The following is a 21,017-nucleotide window of genomic DNA, read 5'->3' as shown; positions in this document are numbered from 1 at the left end:
TCGCTATCCGATCTAACAGTGGTTATGTGCAGATGTAACTTATGGGGGTTTAAATCCATCTTAAAGTACCAAATATACTGTAACTAAACATATGGGATAAGAAACATAGAAATCCTAAAGTGAGACCGGTCAACTAAAGCAAGCTAAAACCACACTACTTGTCATAACATCACTTACAACCATAATCAAACACAGCTGCGCAAGCTCATCAAGGTCTTCAGGATCCCTAGAAAATCACAAGCAAGTGAGTTTGATTGGGGTTTGAGCTAAACTCTGCAGGGCAGTGGCCCTCCAGGACCGGATTTGAGGAACCCTGTTGTAGAGGCCATACAGCTACATTACCAAAACTTTAAAGGGCAATCCTGGGACGTGTTTGCTTTCACACAGAAGGCGACCCGGCAATGTTCCGGCAATTTTCCGGGTCCGACGTGCAGTGTGAAAGGGGCTTTAGAGATTTGAAAATGGTTGGGGATAAGAATTGCATTTGATCATTTTGCATACTGTAAAATTTAATTTCCAGCATAGGTCAATTATTTTCACAGGTTCCTTCCACCAACACTTACAATTAAAAACTTAATCTGTTACTTTTATTAAGATCTTTATGATTTGTGGCTTCCTTCAAGAACTGGTCAGCTTTCCTGAGCTTCTCCATTGCTTCAGAGAGCAAGATCTCTGGGCTCGTGTCCCCCTTCTTTTTCTCCTCACCACTCTGTCCGGTTGCGATTGCGTTCAGCAGCTCTCCAGTCTCTCTGATCTCAGAAGACACTTTGCTTTGCAAGTCCTTTACGCCACTTCCGTGTGGATCAGCTGGTATATTTTTTCCCTTGCTTTCCATCTTATCTGCATTCTCCACAAGAAGGTCGCCTAGGGATGCGGAGCGGGCCTTGGAAGAAAGCTTGAGAGGCTTGGTGAGGTCCAGGGACGTGTTGGCACATTGACTTGGGGTTGGATTTGCATTGAGAACTGAGGTCTTTGAGGTGGTGGGTGGGGTTTCTAACAATGGCTCCTCCAAACTCTTGGCTTTGCTGTCAGAAGGTTCTAGATCATCCTCGCTGGTCTCCAAATCTAGTCCCTGGGAGCTTCCTTTGAGTTTTGCGGAGGATGGCGTAACTTGGTCACCGGTTTCAGACTCCTCTCCTGAGTGCTGGCCACTGTCTAAAGACTTCTCCTCCAAATCTTCACTTGACACATCAACAACTGGCTCAGTTTTGGGTTCTGGAATAGCCAATTTGATGTCAGCTGTTTCTGAAGACGAAACGGCGGAGTGGGTAACGACCATTGGGTCACTTTTTGCAGCAGTGTCCTCTTTCTTGGCAGGTGCCTTACATGGCTTCTTCTTGGGTGGAGCAGGGGGCCCGGGGCTCTTTTTTACAGATTCAGGGGTTGAAAGTGGAGTTAGATTAAGTTGAGAAGGTTCTAGTGAGGTTGCAACTTCTCCAGTGGTCTCAGAGGCTTTCTTTGTGTTTTGCACTTCTTCTTCGGGTTCTTTTGATGGTATAATGGGTGAATCCCACATCACTACTTGTGGTTTCATGACCTTTGTGGATAGAACAATGGCCTCTACCTCTTCTAACTTATCCAGGTCTTCTTTTTCATTTGAAGCTCCATCTACCTTGGTACCTTCACCATCAACGTCCTTATTCTTCTCTTTTTCCTCTATTGTGACTGTGGCTGGTGTTACCGGTTGGTTAGGCTTAACATGTTTGGATGGAGGAGTAGGGGGCTGGACGCTCTTGTTGGAAGGGGTTGGTTCGGAAGAGTCAGTGCTTTCTGCTTCAACCTCCACTTTACTATCTGAGACTTTCTTCTCAACAGAAAACCCATCATCAGAGACGCTAGGTTTAGACTCCTTTGATGGAGGCATTGGTGGCGTCGTCTTTTGAGCTGCAGGTTCCTCATTTTTGGCCTCATCCTCTTTATGAGTTTCACTGGGTTTGTTATCTTTTGATGGTGGCATGGGCGGCTTTATAACTTTCTTCTGGGGTGTGGACTCTTCATCAGCGTCCTCCTCTGGAATGTTGTTCATGGCTTCAGATGGTTTAGAAGTTTTCATTTGTTTAACCCCTTCTGTTTTCAAGCCATGAGTTCCATTCTGCATGGTAACTTCACCATCAAGGTCTAGTCTCAATATTCCATCACTTGAAACATTTGCAACCTGTATAATAGAATAAACAGAATATTACATTTAGAGGATATGTCTGGCTTATTGTTTTTAGTGATTTAAAGTATGCATTAAATTGATCAAAAGTGACAATGGAGACTTTTTCAAATAAATGCTGTGCTTTTAAACTTTCTATTCATCAAAGATTTCTATAAAAATATATTAATCAGCACAACTGTTTTCAAATTGCTAATAATAATTAATGTTTTTTGAGCAACATATTAGAATGATTTCAGAAGGATCATGTGACACTGAAGACTAGGGATGTAATGATTCACTCAACTCATGATTCGATTCACGTTGTTTTTTTTGCAAAATGAGATTTAAGACAAATTATAAAATAAATGTGTCATTTTGTTATTGCTTTGACAAAATAATGTACGTTTCTTTGTGAAATTGAAATATAACACTATAATAATATTTAATATAGCACTTGTAAATTTTGCTCTTTTGTTGGTTTTGATTGCTTCTATAGTCCGCATTTGATCACGACTGGAGCAGAAAGTTTCTCAGTGGTAGGTGTCAAGTGTTAACAAGTTTGTGGTAATTATGAGATGTGATCAAACAAGAATAAGATTTGAATTCATGACGACTCGTTTAGACGACTGCGAGCCGACCCTTTTTTTTTTGATGGACAGTAACTTTGCAGATAGTTTATGTTCACATACAGCTACATGACACACTGCATGAAAGGTAATATTTGAAAAGGCATAATAGGGGCATTTAAATATAATGTAAATGTAAATAACAAAACTAAACTGAAATTTTAAAACAAGTCCCAAATCAAATAAGTAACACAAATAAAAGAAAGCTCTTCATATAAACAAACTAAGGCTTTGCTCTTTCCATTTAAAATTAGAGGCAACCACTGGATTTTAATCACAATCCAAACAAAGATGCTGGATACATGCAACATCAGCAGTTTTTAATTTAAATTAGATTGTATAGTTTCAAAACTTGAAGCAAAAACAGAATGGTTTGACTTAAAAAATATCTGCATGAAACCGAAACGGCAGAAGAGCCGAGACGCAGATTCACTCTCTGCCAGCAGGTGGCACTTAAAGCCTCTCCTTGGTTTCTGCTGTAAACGAAGCAGCGCTGCACAGAGAATAAAATAAAAAATAACAAATACCATCTAAACTTTTATAAAGACAGTAAGTTCCCCTCAGACATGCATTCATGTAAACTCCTACCCCTAATTGAAGCGCGATTTGAATCGTCACATATTTAAATTGATTTTCAACCGGCTCGCGGTTAATCATTTCATCCCTACTGAAGACTGGAGTAATGATGCTGAAAATTCAGCTTCATCACAGAAAAAAAAAAAAAAAAATTATATATATATATATATATATATATATATATATATATATAAAAACAGAAAAGAGTATTTTTCACAATATTTCACAATATTACTGCTTTACTGTATTTTTTTATCTAATAAATTAGCATGATAAATCTATATACAAAAACAATCTCAACACTGCATATTTAATATTTTCTTTACTACCTTTTGCACCATTAAACACTCCTTTAAAAGTTCATATTTATAACACTAACACTAATCTCTTAAATGTAATATTTGGCAAATTTCAAAATGAATATCCATTTTCATTTGGTACATTATAAAGTTGTGATGGCTAAATTCACTTAAAATTAGGGTTGGGAATCGTTAGAAATTTTCCGGTTCCGGTTCCGTTAAACTCATTCAACAACTATTTAAAAAATAGTGGTAAGGAAAAATGCACAATACTCAACTACTCAATGCTCAATACTGTTTATTACTTACTGTCAACTTTGAATGTCAAAATGGCAATGTCAAAACTCAACATATATATCACAGTATGCAAATTTTCCGGTTCCGATTCTGGTTCCATTTAAATGAACTATTATTATGTTTTTTACCATTTTACCTTCATTGAATGTAGTGTTGCTGGAAGGTAGTAAGTAACGTTGAGTAATGCTAGTCCATCAATCAGCATGTGCTTCAAAGTTTATGTTTTTTACACTATCAATAACATTTTGCTTTTCAAGCAGGAATAAGCTGGTCGGCCAAATAGTCCCTTGAGGGCTAAGACACTTGTTCATTTTCCTAAATTAATGAAATATAAACTGTTATACTTATAACCATGCATACACACACTCCACTGCAGTCAGGAGATGCTGTGATGCAATGAGTGGTTTCAACATTTTTAAACATTTAAAATGCATGACAATAAATATTTTCTATCACTTTGTTTATCACTCTTGAAATGATCTGTACACTATATAATCTAACCCTCAAACTTACATAACAATAGCAGTCTATTTATTTAATGGTCCAAGTTGAAGTCAGTATGTATATTAAAGACAATATGGGACAAATATAATGTAATTTAGTGGCGGCAGGTGCTGCGCGCTGCTGGTACATGTACAGTCAGACAAAACGACATGCACAGTTATCAAAGGCGCGAGTGAAAGTACAGTCGTGGTAAGCGTGTACGGTAGTTGAAGTGCGCATCATTAGAAACAATGTGCTCAGTAATTAAAGAGGCAGGGCGGCATTTCTGTTATTTGGTTTGTGACATCCTTTACGGGAAACACTGCATCATCAAAACACTGGCGCAAGGCTGCTCACAGCGCTTGGTCATGTGTCATACCAGAACCATTTTCTGAACCGAAACTCAGAAGCTGCTCACAGTTCCAGTTCTTTTCAAAAAACAAAACCGGTTCTGAATAAGAACTGGTTCTCGGTTCCCAACCCTACTTAAAATGCATTTATTTATTTATCAAAAGTATTTATTTCAGTTTTTATTTATTTATTAGACACATTATTATAGAATTTTAATATCAGCATTGGTCAGAAATCTATCTGTGCATTCCTAGTTGTTCTCCAGCTGGGGTGAGAAATGTTGAAAGACTTTTTCATTATATCATACCTCCTTCATGTGTATCCTTGTTGGCGGCCTTCTTCCACGGTTCCCCTTCGGTCGGTTCAGTGTAACATGTTCTAAAGAGCAGCTTTCATCAACTTTTACCTGAGATTTAAAACATAAACAAAAATAGGTTTCTGTAACTATATCTATGTCCATTCATGCAACAGGAAGAACACAGAGAAAGGATTAGTGCATGCTTTTCTTTATAAACAATTTCACATATGGCCATTGTAAATGTTTTTATTTTCAGTCATGGTGCTATTTATGTGCATGTGTCTTTAAAAAAAAATCACAGTAACATTTTACAGGTGAACAATAAACAGTACCTCATCAAAAACTGTGTTCTTTGCCTTATTGATTCCTTCACTCAGTGCCTTGATCCAGGCCTCTTTCTCCTCAGGGGTTTGTGCCTGAAGTTTGACATCTTGGACCTAAAATGAACACAATTTATATGAAGTCACAGAAACTAGTATGGCATGCATACACATGAATAAAACATTGAAAAAATGACCGCTTCAGCTGCACATCCTAATCTTGTTTTGCTTTTCTGTACGGAATAAAATGAGGAAATACCCCGAGCTGGATCAAGCGTCTAGCATTGCATTGGATCACATGCATTACCCGCCAGAGCACATTTTAACAATTACATTCAGTACTGTATAAAGGTTTTATTAAAGATCCAGTTTCTGTTTCGCAATGAACATCCCTGATGATTGGAAACATCATCAAAATGAAACAGGAAAATACAAAGTGATTTGTCCGTAGGATGTCCCATTGTTCAGTTAGGTTTCTATAAAGTGTGTCTAGCATCCTGTATATTGCCAGACTCAGCATGAGTCTCCGAAGTGCTCCGAAAATGTATGTTCTTAGGGTGTGTCTAAAATATCTGTGAAACAGGAGGGTTTGGAATCTCTTAAATCTTTAAACTCTTTTCAAGAACTACAGTATGTGAGGTTTAGTTATAAAATAAAACACTAGGCTGTGGTGTCTGACTCATACAGCTGGCTGGTCAGTATTCAGGAGAGGAAAAAGTGACATGCTGGTCTGGCTGCTCTTTACACACACACACACACACACACACACACACACACACACACACAAACACACACATTTTCTCTTTTAGAGAAGTCTCTTGACATCTGCTGAGCTCTTTGCAGTTCGCCAACGCTTCGCTCTCGTCATCTGTTAATAATAATGCATATTTCGGCTGTTAGGTATCTTCCGAATTTCTTAAGTCCTCTCCCCACCTCCAAGACTCTGGATTCAGTGTTATAGTGTACAGTAAACAATGTATACAGTGGGTATAGAAAAGAGAAATAAAACTTTTTAACTGTTTTCACTATTTAGCATGAACTGGCCATTATTGAGCACTATAAACACATGTGATGTCTGTTTTATTCATTCATACTGGAAGCTGAAGGGCGTCCTCGGGCAGAAACACCACATATGCATCACAGAAGCAATAGAACTTATGACGTTCCTCATGAATCAATGACTCATGAATCTTTGTTCTTCAATCCATCTTGGGTATTTTCATAATAATTAAGTATATTTATAATCCATTTCTAATCGACAGTCTTTATTACAGTATAGAATATATTTTCTGCCACATTTTGTGATAAGAAGCCACATAAGATCAGCAAAGGAAGTTATTTCAAACATTCAACTGATGTGAAGTAAAAAACGTTAATGTTCTCTATTGTTGGACAGAAGGTTTAGAAATGTTTCTCATTAAAAGGGAAGATGCTCAGCGTGTGTTGCTTTTTTTAAATGCACGTTATAAGTGGGGAGGCGTTTCCTCATCTTAGCACGAATATAAAATAAAATGCACAGAAATTATTTTAACACAAAACTGGAAAAAGAAAAAAAAAAACAATTCACAAGCATGTATTGAACCGTGGATGTTGTACCAAATGGTTCAATACTATATTAAGAATTGTGACATCCCTAGTAAGCAGTGACTGACCTTGAAATAAATATATATATATATATATGTGTGTGTGTGTGTGTGTGTGTGTGTGTGTGTGTGTGTGTGTGTGTGTGTGTGTGTGTGTGTATATATATATATATATATATATATATATATATATATATATATATATATATATATATATATATATATATATATATATATATATATATATATATATATATATATATATATATATATATATGATGAAAAACAAAGTAAATGAAAATTAGAAATGAAATAAAAAAAAATTATAAATTTTCACTGAAAATTAGAAATTCTATTTCACCAACTAACTGATATACAATAAGTTTAAGCTGAAATATTAAAATGACTAAAAACAAAACTGAAATAAAAAAAAAAAATAAATAATCAAAAAAAAAAAAAAAAAAACAAAACAACAAAACAAAAAAAAATTTAAAATTAAAAATAAATAAAATCCAAAAATAAAAAAAAATAATAAAAAATAAAATAAAAACAAAATATTAATAAATAATATAATAGCATATGAATAATACTGAAATAACACTGGTATTTGAAGTGTAAGAGAAAATAATATTACTTCATATTTTGCTTGCCATTTCTAAAGTCATTCACTTTCTTAAAAAATTCAAAAACCAACATTAAAACAAAGATTACATAAAAAATAAACTTGGTACAGTACATGTTTTCCTTTCATCATCTCAGACATATTTATTCATCAGCAGCCTGATATTTTAACACACTATATACAGTCTATAGAGAAAAATCCACTTTTCACTAGAGAGTGAAAAAATTATGGTTTGCGGCTGTTTTGATATACCACAAGTATTTGCATAGTTATACAGGAAATCATGCCTCTGTGTTTTTGCATATATAAACACTAGGACAAGAAATGATGCCTTGCTAAAGGTTGTCTAAATGCTTTTCACACTATGACTGCTTTAATATATCTTTATAACCCTAAGTTAAGGCCAATGTTAACAAAGAGTCAGCAACATGCAACATTTTTAAACCTGGGTTATGAAACCCAGACTTAAGTACAGCAACAAAGGTTTAAAGTATGAATTACCAACCCATGAAAAATATGAACAATGTGAAAAATAACGCTGGGTGAAGTCATATAACACAAGATGTTAATCATTTTATCTGACTGTAAATTGCAATATTTGACACTAAGCACAAATATAAGCACCACTCATGCAACAGCCGACCTTTCACACACACTTTCAGCCATTATTTAAAGTAACTTTGAAAGCAGTGAAGGGTCACAGAGCATGAGGCATGAGTAATTGGCTCATCACTGGCCATGTGTTCATTAGACTCAGCACAATGACCTAGTGTGCCTCTAGTGCATGCCATATTGAACTACTGACGTCACCACTGCAAGCCAGCCATCGACAACTGTGCATTGCATTGTCATCCTAATGTGAGCCACTCTTTATATCACACACAAAGGAAATGGTAGACTGATATATTTGACGTGGTACAGCACTGTAATGTTAATTATTACCTTGTTAGTGCACTTGGGGCTTCGTATTAGTACCAGTCTGTGTTTCTTCTTGAAGGCACTCTTTAACTCATGGCAAGTGTCATAGTTGACCAAGTCCAGTTTCTCCAGGCATGTTGTCAATTCCTGCAAGACATGGAAACATTTTCTAATTTGTAAACGGATAAACCAGAGGAAAATTGTATTGCTCAGAGGTTGCTCAATGGAGTTTTAATTAAAGGCCTAGTTCACCCAAATATGAAGATTTTGTCAAACTTGTATGGCTTTCTTTCTTCCATGGAAATCATGGGAGATAGTTTGCAGAATGTTCTCACTGCATGAAGGACTAAAATATTCAATGACTTGTTGAGACTGTATTTTTTTAAGCTTTGTGTTAGGAACAAACCCAAAAATCTTGCCTGACCACTGTGGTCACCTTTTACTTTCATTGTATAAAAAAAAGAGCAGCTTGGACATTCTGCTAACTCCTTGTTAGTTATACAGTGTATGTACAGATTCATTAATTAAAATGAATCTGAAATAAAATAAAATATTATATATCTAATGTATCAGATAAAATACTAAAGCCCCTTTCACACTGCGATTCCGGAAAATACACGGGTAATGTGTCCTGACAATTGTTCCCGGGTCGCTAGATTTTGCCCCTTTCACACTGCCAGTGATTACCCGGAATATGTGCGTGCGTTCACACACAACCCATAAAGGTCCCCTGATATCAGGATGTGACGTGTAATGTACGAGTCGAAAACGCTATGCACGTTAGCTTTCACTGAAGCTGATGAACGATCTCAGCTTCAGCGTGGAAAGTGAGGAACTAACTGATCTCTGCTTCATTACAGTTTGCACATATTTGTTTAGTCGCGAACGTTGATCTGCCTTCAAAACACACTAAAAGAGTCGCGCGATAACGTGCATCATCACACGACACAGCATTAGTTCTGGCTTTTGTTCACACAGCGCTCGTTCCAGGACTGAACCCGGCAATGTTACTAGGTCCCCGACCCGGGATCAATCCCGGAATCAATCCCGGGACGTGTTTGCGTTCACACAGAAGGCGACCCTGCAATGTTTCGGCAATTTTCCGGGTCCAACGTGCGGTGTGGAAGGGGCTTAAGTAAATAAAAACTACAAATGTCAATCTTAAATAATAGCATTAAAACCACTAACGGAAAAACTTGAAAAGTACATTTTAACTAAAACTGAAAAAAAAAAATGTAATTAGATGTAAAAAATTTTACACCTATAATTCTGAAAAAATGTAACTAAAAAAATTAATAAAAAGAAAAACATAAAAAAATTCAAAATCTTAATAAAAACTACATTAGTTAACTATAATATACTATATTCATATACTATAATATAAATAGTACTAAAATAACACTGCTCAGATCTTCCTACAAAATTCCTTATGAAAAAAAATTGACACACTTTAAGAGTACAGAGCTATAAAATTCAGTGTAAAGAAACAAACGTCGTTTAAGAGATCTAATTTGTGAATTTACTTTGTTATGTCTTGATACGAAGGTGGATACTCTAGTATAATGCGGTGATTTATTCATTCTGTGAAATAATTTGGCAGACAAAAAATAATCTATTTAAATGTTTTGATAATGATAGATGGCTAAAGATGCATCTACATTTGTTCTGCTTTGCATTTAGGATGGTAATCAATAATGATTCATCTCAGCTTTGTACAAACAACTGACTGAACTTAATTTCTTAATTGACAATCCTTAATTCTAATTCTAATTGTTAGTCAATGTAATGGTGAATAAATCGACAGCCAAATAGCTATAAATAAAAAATGTTTTAGCAATGGTTTCCAGTACCACTTTACAATACAATCCAATGGATACACAACCAAATTCCAACCTCCAGTTTTTCTTGTGCAATAACATAATTTACTCAGAAATACATGAAATTATAAAAAGTGTGGTAGGTTGGTTTCTTGTTGACTTCGTAGCCTATGTTTCATCATGATTTAGCAGACTTACCTCATTCTCATAGACTGCAATCACTGTTCGGTCCAGCTGAATGTATCGGTCCTTGTAGCTGCTCAAGAACCTCCCTGAAGACTTCTTCAACCAGCCGGCCTTCCCAGCGCTCGTCACCTCTTTGGGCTTGGCTGGCTCCTCTTTCACACCCTGTTTTGGAAAGGAAGGAGGAAATCCACATTTCTTAGTGAACCAAAATATCAGTCTGACTGCATTGAGATCTGAGTCCACCGAGAGCATTCCTTCAAGGGGAGGATGAAATATGTAGCGGCTAGATTATCTTTTTTTTTGGCCGGCATATGGGTTTTATGTGACCTTCAACATCTTTTCACACTTAATAGAAAGCACAGATGATGCTTTATTCCCACATCTGCGCTGTTTCAGTTTTTACAGCCTGGGGATCTTATCTGAATTTATCATTAAGCACATAATTATTGGCGTTTGCTAAGGAAAGCCTTACTGTTACTATATCTCATAATTTAGGGTTAGGGATTTAAACAAACTTCTAACTTTTAAATTAAACTCTGAAGATGCAAAACTATGTTTTAAGACTCATGATTCTCCCTTAAAAACATACACTGAAACAGGGTTTTTATTATTAACTTAATCTAATATTAAAAACAAAATGAATTGAGCAGGTTGAGTCCAACTTTTCTCAAGAGACTCAATCACTTTATATGATGAACAGATTTAATTTAGGCTTTTATTTAGTTATTAACTTTGATCAGCGAACATAAACACAAGCTTAACCGTACTTGCTTGACGCGTAAAAACAAACCTCACTGGTTTTTGCGGAAGCTAAAATGTGCTGCATAACACAAGAAAATGAACCTCACTGGTTCTCACTTGTAAAGCAAATATGGTTGAGCTTCCGTCTGCCATAACTGTTGTGTGCGCTGACTGATGTTTATATGTGATTATAATACAGGGCTGTAGAATGCTAGAATCTGATTGGTTGATGAATGTTCTAATGTGTGCATTTATCGTCAGGGAAACACACAGGTAAAATAGTTCCAGGCAGGTCTTGACCGCATTATCAGTTCGCCAAACGATTTCAGTTATTTCAAAGGTCCTTACAGCCTAAAACAGCGAAAGAACCAAACCCATAATGACACTGACCAAGAAAATTAATATAGTAAACAATATGATAAAAATGTCTAATTATTTCCATGTTTTTTGCCACAAAATTACATTTTATTTCTCCTGCTCTCTGCCATAGAAACGCACACACATACAGTGCTGACACACACTCACAAAAACACGTTGTTAGCAATGCTCTGACGATTTTATCAGTAAAACAGTTTAGCAACTTAAAAGTTAGCAGGCTGCATGAAATTTCTCACTAGTGAGGTAACACAGTGCTGTTCTTGAAGCAGATGAACTTACAGTTTTGCTATTAGTAGAGATGCTGCTATTCAACACTGCTGAGAGATGCACAGACTCAGGTGATTCACACACACCTAATTTCACGAGGTTCCTATCGAAACCACGTTGGGAACTTCAACTCTCTCTCTCTCATAACTGCATTAATAACTGCATAACTTTCAACACCTCCAGCCTCCGTTACTAGGTCTAAAATGACATTTTGGAATTAGCAACAGAGGCATTTTAATCGTTCTTAATCTAAATTAATCGTACACACAAGAGCGTTTTAAGGTCCGTTGAATTATTAGAGAATAATACACACCCGAGGTGTTATGGCCTGCTTCAAATCGTGGCCGCATCACCACCTAGGGTCAATTATTCCATACATTAAAGCCTAAATTCAAACTGTTTATCATATGAAGCAAGTCTCTCCAGAAAATTTGGACTAAACTGCTCAATTCATATGGATTAGTTTTACAATCTCTTTATGAACTTTTTGAATTGTCAAAGTGGTAGACTGTCAATGGAGGGATAGAAATCTCTCAGATTTCATAAAAAAATATCTTCATTTGTGTTCCAAAGACGAACAAAAGTCTTACAGGTTTGGAACGACAAGGGTGTGCAAATTACGACAGAATGTTAATTTTTGGGTGAACTATCCCTTTAAGAAAATGTAAAACAACAGTTCTAACCATCATGACTATGAGAGTGAAAAGACACAGGCGAGTATAGTTTTATGCTTTTTAAGTTTTGCAGTTATTATAAATTAAGAAACTAAAATGCAGCTGCATTAAGAATTCCCAGGAATTTTCAATAGGAGTCTATGAGTGGAATTTCCTCAGGATGTCTGTTTAGAGGGTCATCAAGCTGTTTTTCCACTTTCACTAGGCCTTTGGAAAGAGCAGCGTGTGCTAGAGAAGGTACAGCTGTCCGAGGGAGGAAAACCTGGAGAATAATAGGAGCAGCACTGTGCCACAATGCCCTGTCCGGGAAACCAACAGGTCACTCATGCCCTCGCAGCCTCTGTGCTGAGGGAGGGGGACGGAGCATGAGACAGCTCTTTGTTTTTCTCATTCTGTTTGTGTGTTAATTGGAGCAGAGCGCACGGCACATCACAGCACATTCGCCGGAGAGAGGCTTTGGGTGGGACGGAAAAATCTATAATGTGAAAAAACAGAGTGGAGCGTATTTGGACGTACAAAGTGGAGCGCGTACAACATCAGAGCGAGACAGGGAGAGCATGCAGTGTTTTAAAGCATATGATAAAACAGGAAATAGGCCAAAACATACGCTAAGCTTGGGTCGCTCAAACAGGAACTCACAGTGCTAGATGAGATAATTTAAGAAAGCGAGAAGTTTCATTGGTGGTGTTTGCTGAGGCCTGTATCAGTGTTGCTGTTGCTCATACTAGGGTTTGGGGTATTTTCAGATCATTAACACCAAGTAAATTTTGCAGTATAACTCATTCCCACACGTTTGTGCTATGAACATGAATGTGATCAGATATATGATTATGTTTCTTGGTGTTGATAAAATGAGCAAAAAAATGTCAAATCATAACATGGGAGCAGAACGTCATAGAGACTTTGGGTTTTTTTTCTCTTCTGACTTGAGCTTGAAAACAACCACCTAGTGACTGGCATAAGAAACATTGCAGAAATGCACCGAATAGCACCCGTAACACCTTAGCAACCACATAGCAATGACCAGAAAACCTTCCAAAACACCCTAGCAATGTCTCCAGTGTTCCAGTCTTGCATGGGCAAGAACAGGAAAATTATCTGACAAATTAATTTTTAATTATTACATCTGGATATTCACTAAACTTCATCACACAATCAAGGAAACCACACAAATGTTCAAAATAAGTGGATAATAATAATAATAATAAATTAAATTATTATTATTGTTAATTTTATAAAGCACCTTCTTAAGCCAATTTAAATAAGTCAAAGTCATCAAAACAACATGTAATATATAATATGTAATTATTATTATTATTATTATTAACAACATTAATAATAATAATACTATTATTAATAATATTTTAAGCTCCATTAAAGTTTCAAGGCAGTTTACACAAGACAAAAAACAATTGTTATTATTATTATTATTGTTGTTATTATTCATTTTGTATATTATTTATTGTTTTTAAAGGCACTTTACATAAGACAAAGACATAAAAAATACTTAATATATAATATAAAAGTTAAATAAAAGTAAAATAACAACAATTATTATTAGTAGTAGTAGCAGCAGCAGCAGCATATATTACTATTAATGATAATAACAATAATACTTTCATAAAGTTTACAAGGCAGTTTACGTAAGACATAAAAACCAATGCATAATATATATAAATAATATAAAAGTCAAATTAGTAAAGGAAAACAATATAATATACAACAATACCATTCCTTTTTTAAAAAACTGAAATTTACACTATACTGTCAGTAGAAAATGGTTTCTGAAGTTGAATATGCTAGAAGATCCCTGCAAAACCTCCATATAACTCTAGGTGATTGATTATGACACTCATTAGCGTTCATGTGTTTCGTAAACATACAAAAGGCCATGCATGTGCGCAGCTCCATAACAGAGCCCTGACCTGCCCGGTGTCGACTCGCACACATAGAAATATCAATCATCTGTGTGCTGCTTCCCAAGATCTCACTGCAACTGAGACCAGAGCGACTTCAAAGACCCACACTGAAAACGCTGGCAAACATATAACTTTCATCTGTCCAATAACAGTTCTGTCCAAACAAATGGAAACCTGTTCTTTTAAACAACTGTTGCAGTATATCTATAAAACATTTGCGACATCTCAATCACAGGGAAGTGTAAAACATGAATGCCAATCAGAGAAGTATAAAAGAGGAAACAGTAACCAACGTTACAGATTTTACAGGAATTAAGTATTCTTGCTACACTTGTCCTCCTCGCTGCTAGTTTAACAAAACAACTCTCTGGCATTTGAATCTTTTATTGGATTAGTTATCGTTGATGTTGTTTGATTTCTTTCATTTAATGTTACCTTAATTATTTGTGATGTACAGCTACCTGTGTAGCCTGAAAAGTGCTCTAGAAATAAATAAATACAATTGCAAAATACACAAACAAGAAGGGTACAAAAGGGACAACTGTCAATCTGAAACCAGCTCAATCCTAACAAAGAGAGAATCAACTGGAATGCGCAAGTTATAAAGTTTTACAGAACATAATATAAAATATTTATTTAGCATCCTTGTATACATCCAAGTATCAGAAAGTATCTTGTAGTATAGAAACATTTGAAGGATAGTGTATTATTTTTGGATGGACAGAAAAAAAAAAAAGATTCTTCATTTATTGTGGTACTGACTAGTTCGTATTTAGCAGTGTTGGCTAAGTTAGCCACTTATTACATCTTTAACAACATAATTAGATTACTGTACTAACTACTAAACTTGCATAAATTATTCCTGAACTGACCAAAGTATTTAAAGGGTCAAAAAGGTCACCTTAAAAACATACATTTTGACATTAGATGATAGATTCAAGTTCACTGTTCTATACTCTACACAGTATTTGGTAACTAATTAATTACAGAAAAATTAAGAGTAGTCCCTTACTTTAATTTTTCAAAGGGAAAAGTAATTAAATTACTTAATAATTAAAATTACTTAATGCTTACTAAACTATTGAATAATTTACAGTTATTTAATTAATTACATAGTCATGCATTACACCTAACACTGTTTACCATCCACTAAATGTCACATAAAAACAAAATGAACCGTGGTTAGTCGCTTTAGACGGACAGGCAGGCTCTTCCTGTATAAGTAGGTGGCTCTTGACCAAAACAAGCCACAAAATAACACAGATGTTATGCTGATAGTGAAAAGATAAATGCCTAAAAATGGTACACAAGTGCACTTTTACTGCTGATGCTTTTACAAGTTTATGACAAGCTGAAAAGACAAGGCCAGCCTCATTAAGAGGTTAACACTGAGTGATCTTCAAAAAAAAAAAAAAAAAAAAACAGCAAACAGAGAAGGATTTCCATGGCTCTCTGTAGCCCCACGACAAGCAAAATTTACTGTGCCCACAACAGCTGGTCTTTGTCTTAACGTCACATTAAATCTGGTATGTTTTTCCATGCTGTGTCATTATGTTCAGATAAATACGGCATCAAATTGGCCATGATGTACACAAATAGATCCCTTGACACAAACATCTGTCCCTATTCATCTCGATTCACATTTCAACTTCAGACACTTGTGCTCTAATAAATGACAACCAAGACTTTAGACATTTTAGGCATGCTAATGTCAAGGTGATGTCGTCTTATCAAAGCTAAATAATGATTCTATCTATATACAGTACATATTAACAATGTGGTTTTTTCAGCTCTGACCAGTGTTACTTCCTCATTTCAGTAAGCATTTCCTGAAACTATGTGTTTCACTTAGTAAGAGGATCTTTTCGCAGAAATCTATGTTTATGTTTAAAATACAGATGGTTTAAAACAGAGACAGGTAGATAGATAGATAGATAGATAGATAGATAGATAGATAGATAGATAGATAGATAGATAGATAGATAGATAGATAGATAGATAGATAGACAAGAGCTGCGTTATTTTAAAAACAGAAGCAGAAACACAGTGAGCAGCACAATAGGTTGATGCTTTTGCTAAAAAGTATCAGTGTATTGTATCAAGTATCAGTCTGCAAATACAGTTATTTTTGCCTATATATGACTCTGACAGTTCAAACCAGGTTTGTGACTGGACTTTTTTTTCATCTTAAGAGCATTATTAATCAGTATGTTAAGAGCATTAAAAAATAAACATAATTATTCAAATTGGGAAAATTATTTGTAGATGGCAAGAAAGACAGCATAAACTTTGAAATTAGGCTACTAGTTAAATATGTTTTCTGCTAATGATGAGAGTGTTTTGATTATGTTTGTTTTAAGCAAAATATAAAGAAAGGAAATTATATATATATACATATATATATATAAAACGGAAGAGGAAAACTCAGTAGCCTATCTTTTTTTGTGTCATGGCCTTCTGCCCTACATATGTATCTAAACGTAAAAAATAGTAATAGCTTGATAAAACATCTGATCTTATCCTTTAATATTCAAATCTAATTGGGCTCAACTGAAGGTTTTTTTTTTATTATTTTTTAGAAAAATTCTCAGAAGCCAATGGCCACAGGGCCCAATATCCTGACTTTTTATTTAACCATACTGGTGCCCAGATGGAAATGTGTAATATATATATATATATATATATATATATATATATATATATATATATATATATATATATAGTCCAGACCTCCATTGGGAAGGAAATATATGAGACTGAAACTTTAGCTGAATACCCCTGCCCTATGGACAGACATATATACCCATGGGTGGATAAAAACACCTTTGAATCAAAAACATGCTATCTATCTATCTATCTATCTCCCTGTCTATCTGCCTGTCAATCTGTAGAAAACAGAGAACAGTTAACAAACACAGGGCTTGCCTCAGAAGTGTTGGATGCTGCTGCCCTTCACTTCCTGGTACCGATCTAAAGCTACATCACCTCGATCTGATGAACAGAATATTAATAATTCATAACTAAGGCTGACTCTATTGCAGCGTTCCACGACACATTTTAATCTCAGTGCACACACGCAAACAAGTGATGCAACCCACCATTTCACTACACTCAGATTTCTGAGGACCAAGTCAAAGTTACAGTCAAGTGAGTTTCGCTTCACGTCGCCAGTGATGAGGACTTAAAAGTTACAAAGTTAGAAAGACTATTTAAAATAATGCTAAACGTTACATTTTCAAATATCATATGCATAGCGATAAAGAAAGGTATGTGAAATACTCACATCTTCCATGATATAAAACAAACAAACAAAGATCCCGTTGTGAGCAGAAGAAAGCGCTCGACGCTGGACTTTATCTTGGGTTAAAACTGTCGATGTCTCTTCGTCTCGACTTTCTCACATCCAACATGACGATGAAAAACAAGGAACTGTGTATGAGGCTAAAATGTAACGGGACTCTGCGGCTCTTTTTCCTCTTTCGACTTTCAGTTACAAGTTTGAGGCTCGAAGAAAAAAAAAGTTGGTTTCCGGTAAGTCCCCAAAAGCCTCTGCCGCTGCCAAGAGACACCACGGCCGCGTCTCAAACACAGCGAGCTGCCTCTCTAGACAGCATCAGAACGCCAAGAATTCCACGCTACACTCGCGCGCGCTTACAAAAAGGGCTTTGACGCGCGAGGTCTAGAATGTCTTTCCAGTTAAAAGACTTTTGAATGGGATTTGTATATATCTATTTTGGGTAATCTCACGCTATCTCTCTCTGCCTCTAACATGTCAACTGTTTTAAAGATGTTGTATACACTGCATAAAGTATTTTTGTGATAAATTAGATGTGATTAATGACAGCATTTATGTTTTGTCAGTGTTCCCTCCTGAAATGAATTCAAAAGTGCTCGAGGTGCCTACTGTTGCCATGGTTACCTCCTGGAGGTCAAGCCATTTTTGAGTAGGCCTACAGCCTTTTCCCCCTCAGAATTCTTAATTCTTCCCTCAAAATTCCGAAAATCATAACCGCAGGGTAAAAACCGAGAATTCCGAGAAAAGACAAAATTGTGAAATGTAAATTCAGAATTCTGAGAGGCAAAAAAAGCCCAAATTGAAAGATGTAAACTCAGAATTGCAAAAAAAAAAAAAAAAAAAAAAAAAAGGATATCTTGCAATTCTGACTTTTATATAAACAAAATGTAAAAAGATTTAAAAAGTCTTAATTTCATTTTTGTTTTTGGCAGAAACGGGCTTCCATAGAAAACAAACATGTACTTTTCAGACCCTCCAGTTTGATTATTAAAACTCATAATTCATACCCTGGCAACTTGTTAAGCTAATAAACATACTGTATAGAAAGCTCACTAACTCCACTAGACTTCAGTCAGTTAATGAAGTAAATGTTCTTATAAATATGTTTTCATTTGCATACAGTTCACCCAAAAATGCAAATCCTGTCTTCATTTACTCACCCTCAAGTTGTTCCAAACCTGTATGAGTTTCTTTCTTCTGTACACCACAACAGAAGATATTTTGAAGCAACTGTTTGGTTACCAACATACTTCAAAATATTCTTCTTTTGCATTCAACTGTGAGTAAATGATGATAGAATTGGCATTTTTGGGTGAACTATCCCTTTAAGACCTTCCATTTAAAATCAGATTTCTTCAGATAAGGTATCTATGAAAAAGAAAAAAAAAAAACAATGACAAATAACAAAACAGGTGTTATAGGTAACAAAAAAAAAAGCGTAAATGAAACTCTCACAAAGCATAAATGTGTTTGCATGATGCAAATTTGAAGTAAACTAGCACAACTAGTACAACTACAGGTACATATGCAATGCAAGTATAAATATAACTATGCAATACTATATAAGTAGAAAAAAGTGGAAAAAATAGGCCTATATATAATAGGTACACACACACAATACACACATGCGCACACACACACACACACGTGTGTGTGTGTGTGTGTAAAACAGTTTGTGATTAGTTTATTAATAAAACACTGATTTAAAAAAAAAAGTAATTTTGCATGATGCACATACAGTACAATATGAAGTAAACAAGCTCAGGAAAAGTTTAAAAAACTTAGATTTCTCCATGATTGCACAAGCAGGCCAAAGGATATATCTGCAGAGATGTTGCACTTCCTGGGTGTGTGGAGCCACTCAGCATATATCAATGCTGAACAGGAAGAGGATGCACCCCAGTTTTCCTTATAATCACACATCATATCACAAACACAGTGACAGGTGTTGTGAGTTAGCACCTTTTAAGGAAGGCTGTGACCTCAGTGAGCAGCACTGGGGATTTTTATGTGGCAACCATCATTTTTCACTTACCCACTTCATCTGCTATTTATAAGGATGACCACTCGGTTTGTTTCGCGTAGGCCTGAGGTGATGATGACATGTGAAATTGTCAGGTTTATTATCTTTGTCTTGACATCTTTACAAGGTATGTAATTTAGAGCCACCACTTTCACCCATCGCTTAGAAGTCACTTTCTGGTTTCCGAATGTCATCGAACCAAGCCCATCACTCTATCTAGTGCACTTTTGTGATACTTGTAAATAGCTGCGAGTATAAATTTAAAAAATTTGCAAGCTATGTAGCATTCTGTCTGCCACATCAGAAATCTTAACATTGCTAAAATCACACTAAATGAAATATTTACTTAAATACCTAGCATTTGTTGCTTAATACTGTGGTTCCCCCTTATATAGCAGTGCTGAATCTGAGCCACACACACACTCCAAACCAAACACTATTCCCATACACTGTGTTTTAAACCACAGAGCTTTGTTTTTAGCTTCAGGTTTTTTCTAGACTGTTACCCTCTGATGGATGGCTATCAGCTAGCTAGGTCTTAAAAAAAAAAAAAATGCATCCTTGCACAAAAAATCAAACATTATTGTTTAATGTTTAAGAGCACCACCAAAGAGGAAAGTAATGAGATGGCTAATGATTGTCAACTAATGCACTGATTGAAGTTAATATTTAGTTAAGCATGGTTGTACTATGTGGCTTCACTTTTAGAGCGTGTGAAGAGGGAGGAGTTTCTGTTCACAGAGAAACAATGCTATTAAAATATATAACCACAACGAAAAATCTACAAGATTGCATTATATCCAAATGCGTTTTTTTTTTCTTCGCTTTGTATTTGTCTTTCTCCAGTTTGATTATTAAACCTCATAATTCATATACCTGGCAAACTTGTTAAGCTAATAAACATACTGTATAGAAAGCTCACTAACTCCACTAGACTTCAGTCAGTTAATGAAGTAAATGTCTTATAAATATGTTTTCATTTGCATTAACAGTTCACCCAAAAATGCAAATCCTGTCTTCATTTACTCACCCTCAAGTTGTTCCAAACCTGTATGAGTTTCTTTCTTCTGTTGAGCACAACAGAAGATATTTTGAAGCAACTGTTTGGTTACCAACATACTTCAAAATATTCTTCTTTTGCATTCAACTGTGAGTAAATGATGACAGAATTGGCATTTTTGGGTGAACTATCCCTTTAAGACCT

At 35.5% G+C, this 21,017-nt stretch overlaps 1 protein-coding gene across 1 annotated transcript; it reads right to left on the bottom strand.

Annotated features, from left to right (window-relative positions):
- Window positions 1-491: 491 nt before the first annotated feature.
- plekho2 (pleckstrin homology domain containing, family O member 2) lies at window positions 492-18,164 on the bottom strand. Its single transcript, XM_019078493.2, has 6 exons — window positions 17,779-18,164; window positions 10,529-10,678; window positions 8,538-8,660; window positions 5,403-5,507; window positions 5,080-5,178; window positions 492-2,155 (listed from the first exon to the last, which is right to left on the bottom strand). The coding sequence occupies exons 1-6, from the start codon at window positions 17,785-17,787 to the stop codon at window positions 566-568; spliced, it is 2,076 nt and encodes a 691-aa protein (XP_018934038.2). The 5' UTR covers window positions 17,788-18,164; the 3' UTR covers window positions 492-565.
- Between the last annotated feature and the right edge of the window lie 2,853 nt (window positions 18,165-21,017).

The sequence above is a fragment of the Cyprinus carpio genome, chromosome A7 (genome assembly GCF_018340385.1).
Source record: "Cyprinus carpio isolate SPL01 chromosome A7, ASM1834038v1, whole genome shotgun sequence".
In the NCBI taxonomy this organism is placed as follows: Eukaryota; Metazoa; Chordata; class Actinopteri; order Cypriniformes; family Cyprinidae; genus Cyprinus; species Cyprinus carpio.
Note: the sequence above shows the minus strand (reverse complement) of the source record. Positions and strands in the feature narration are given on the sequence as shown.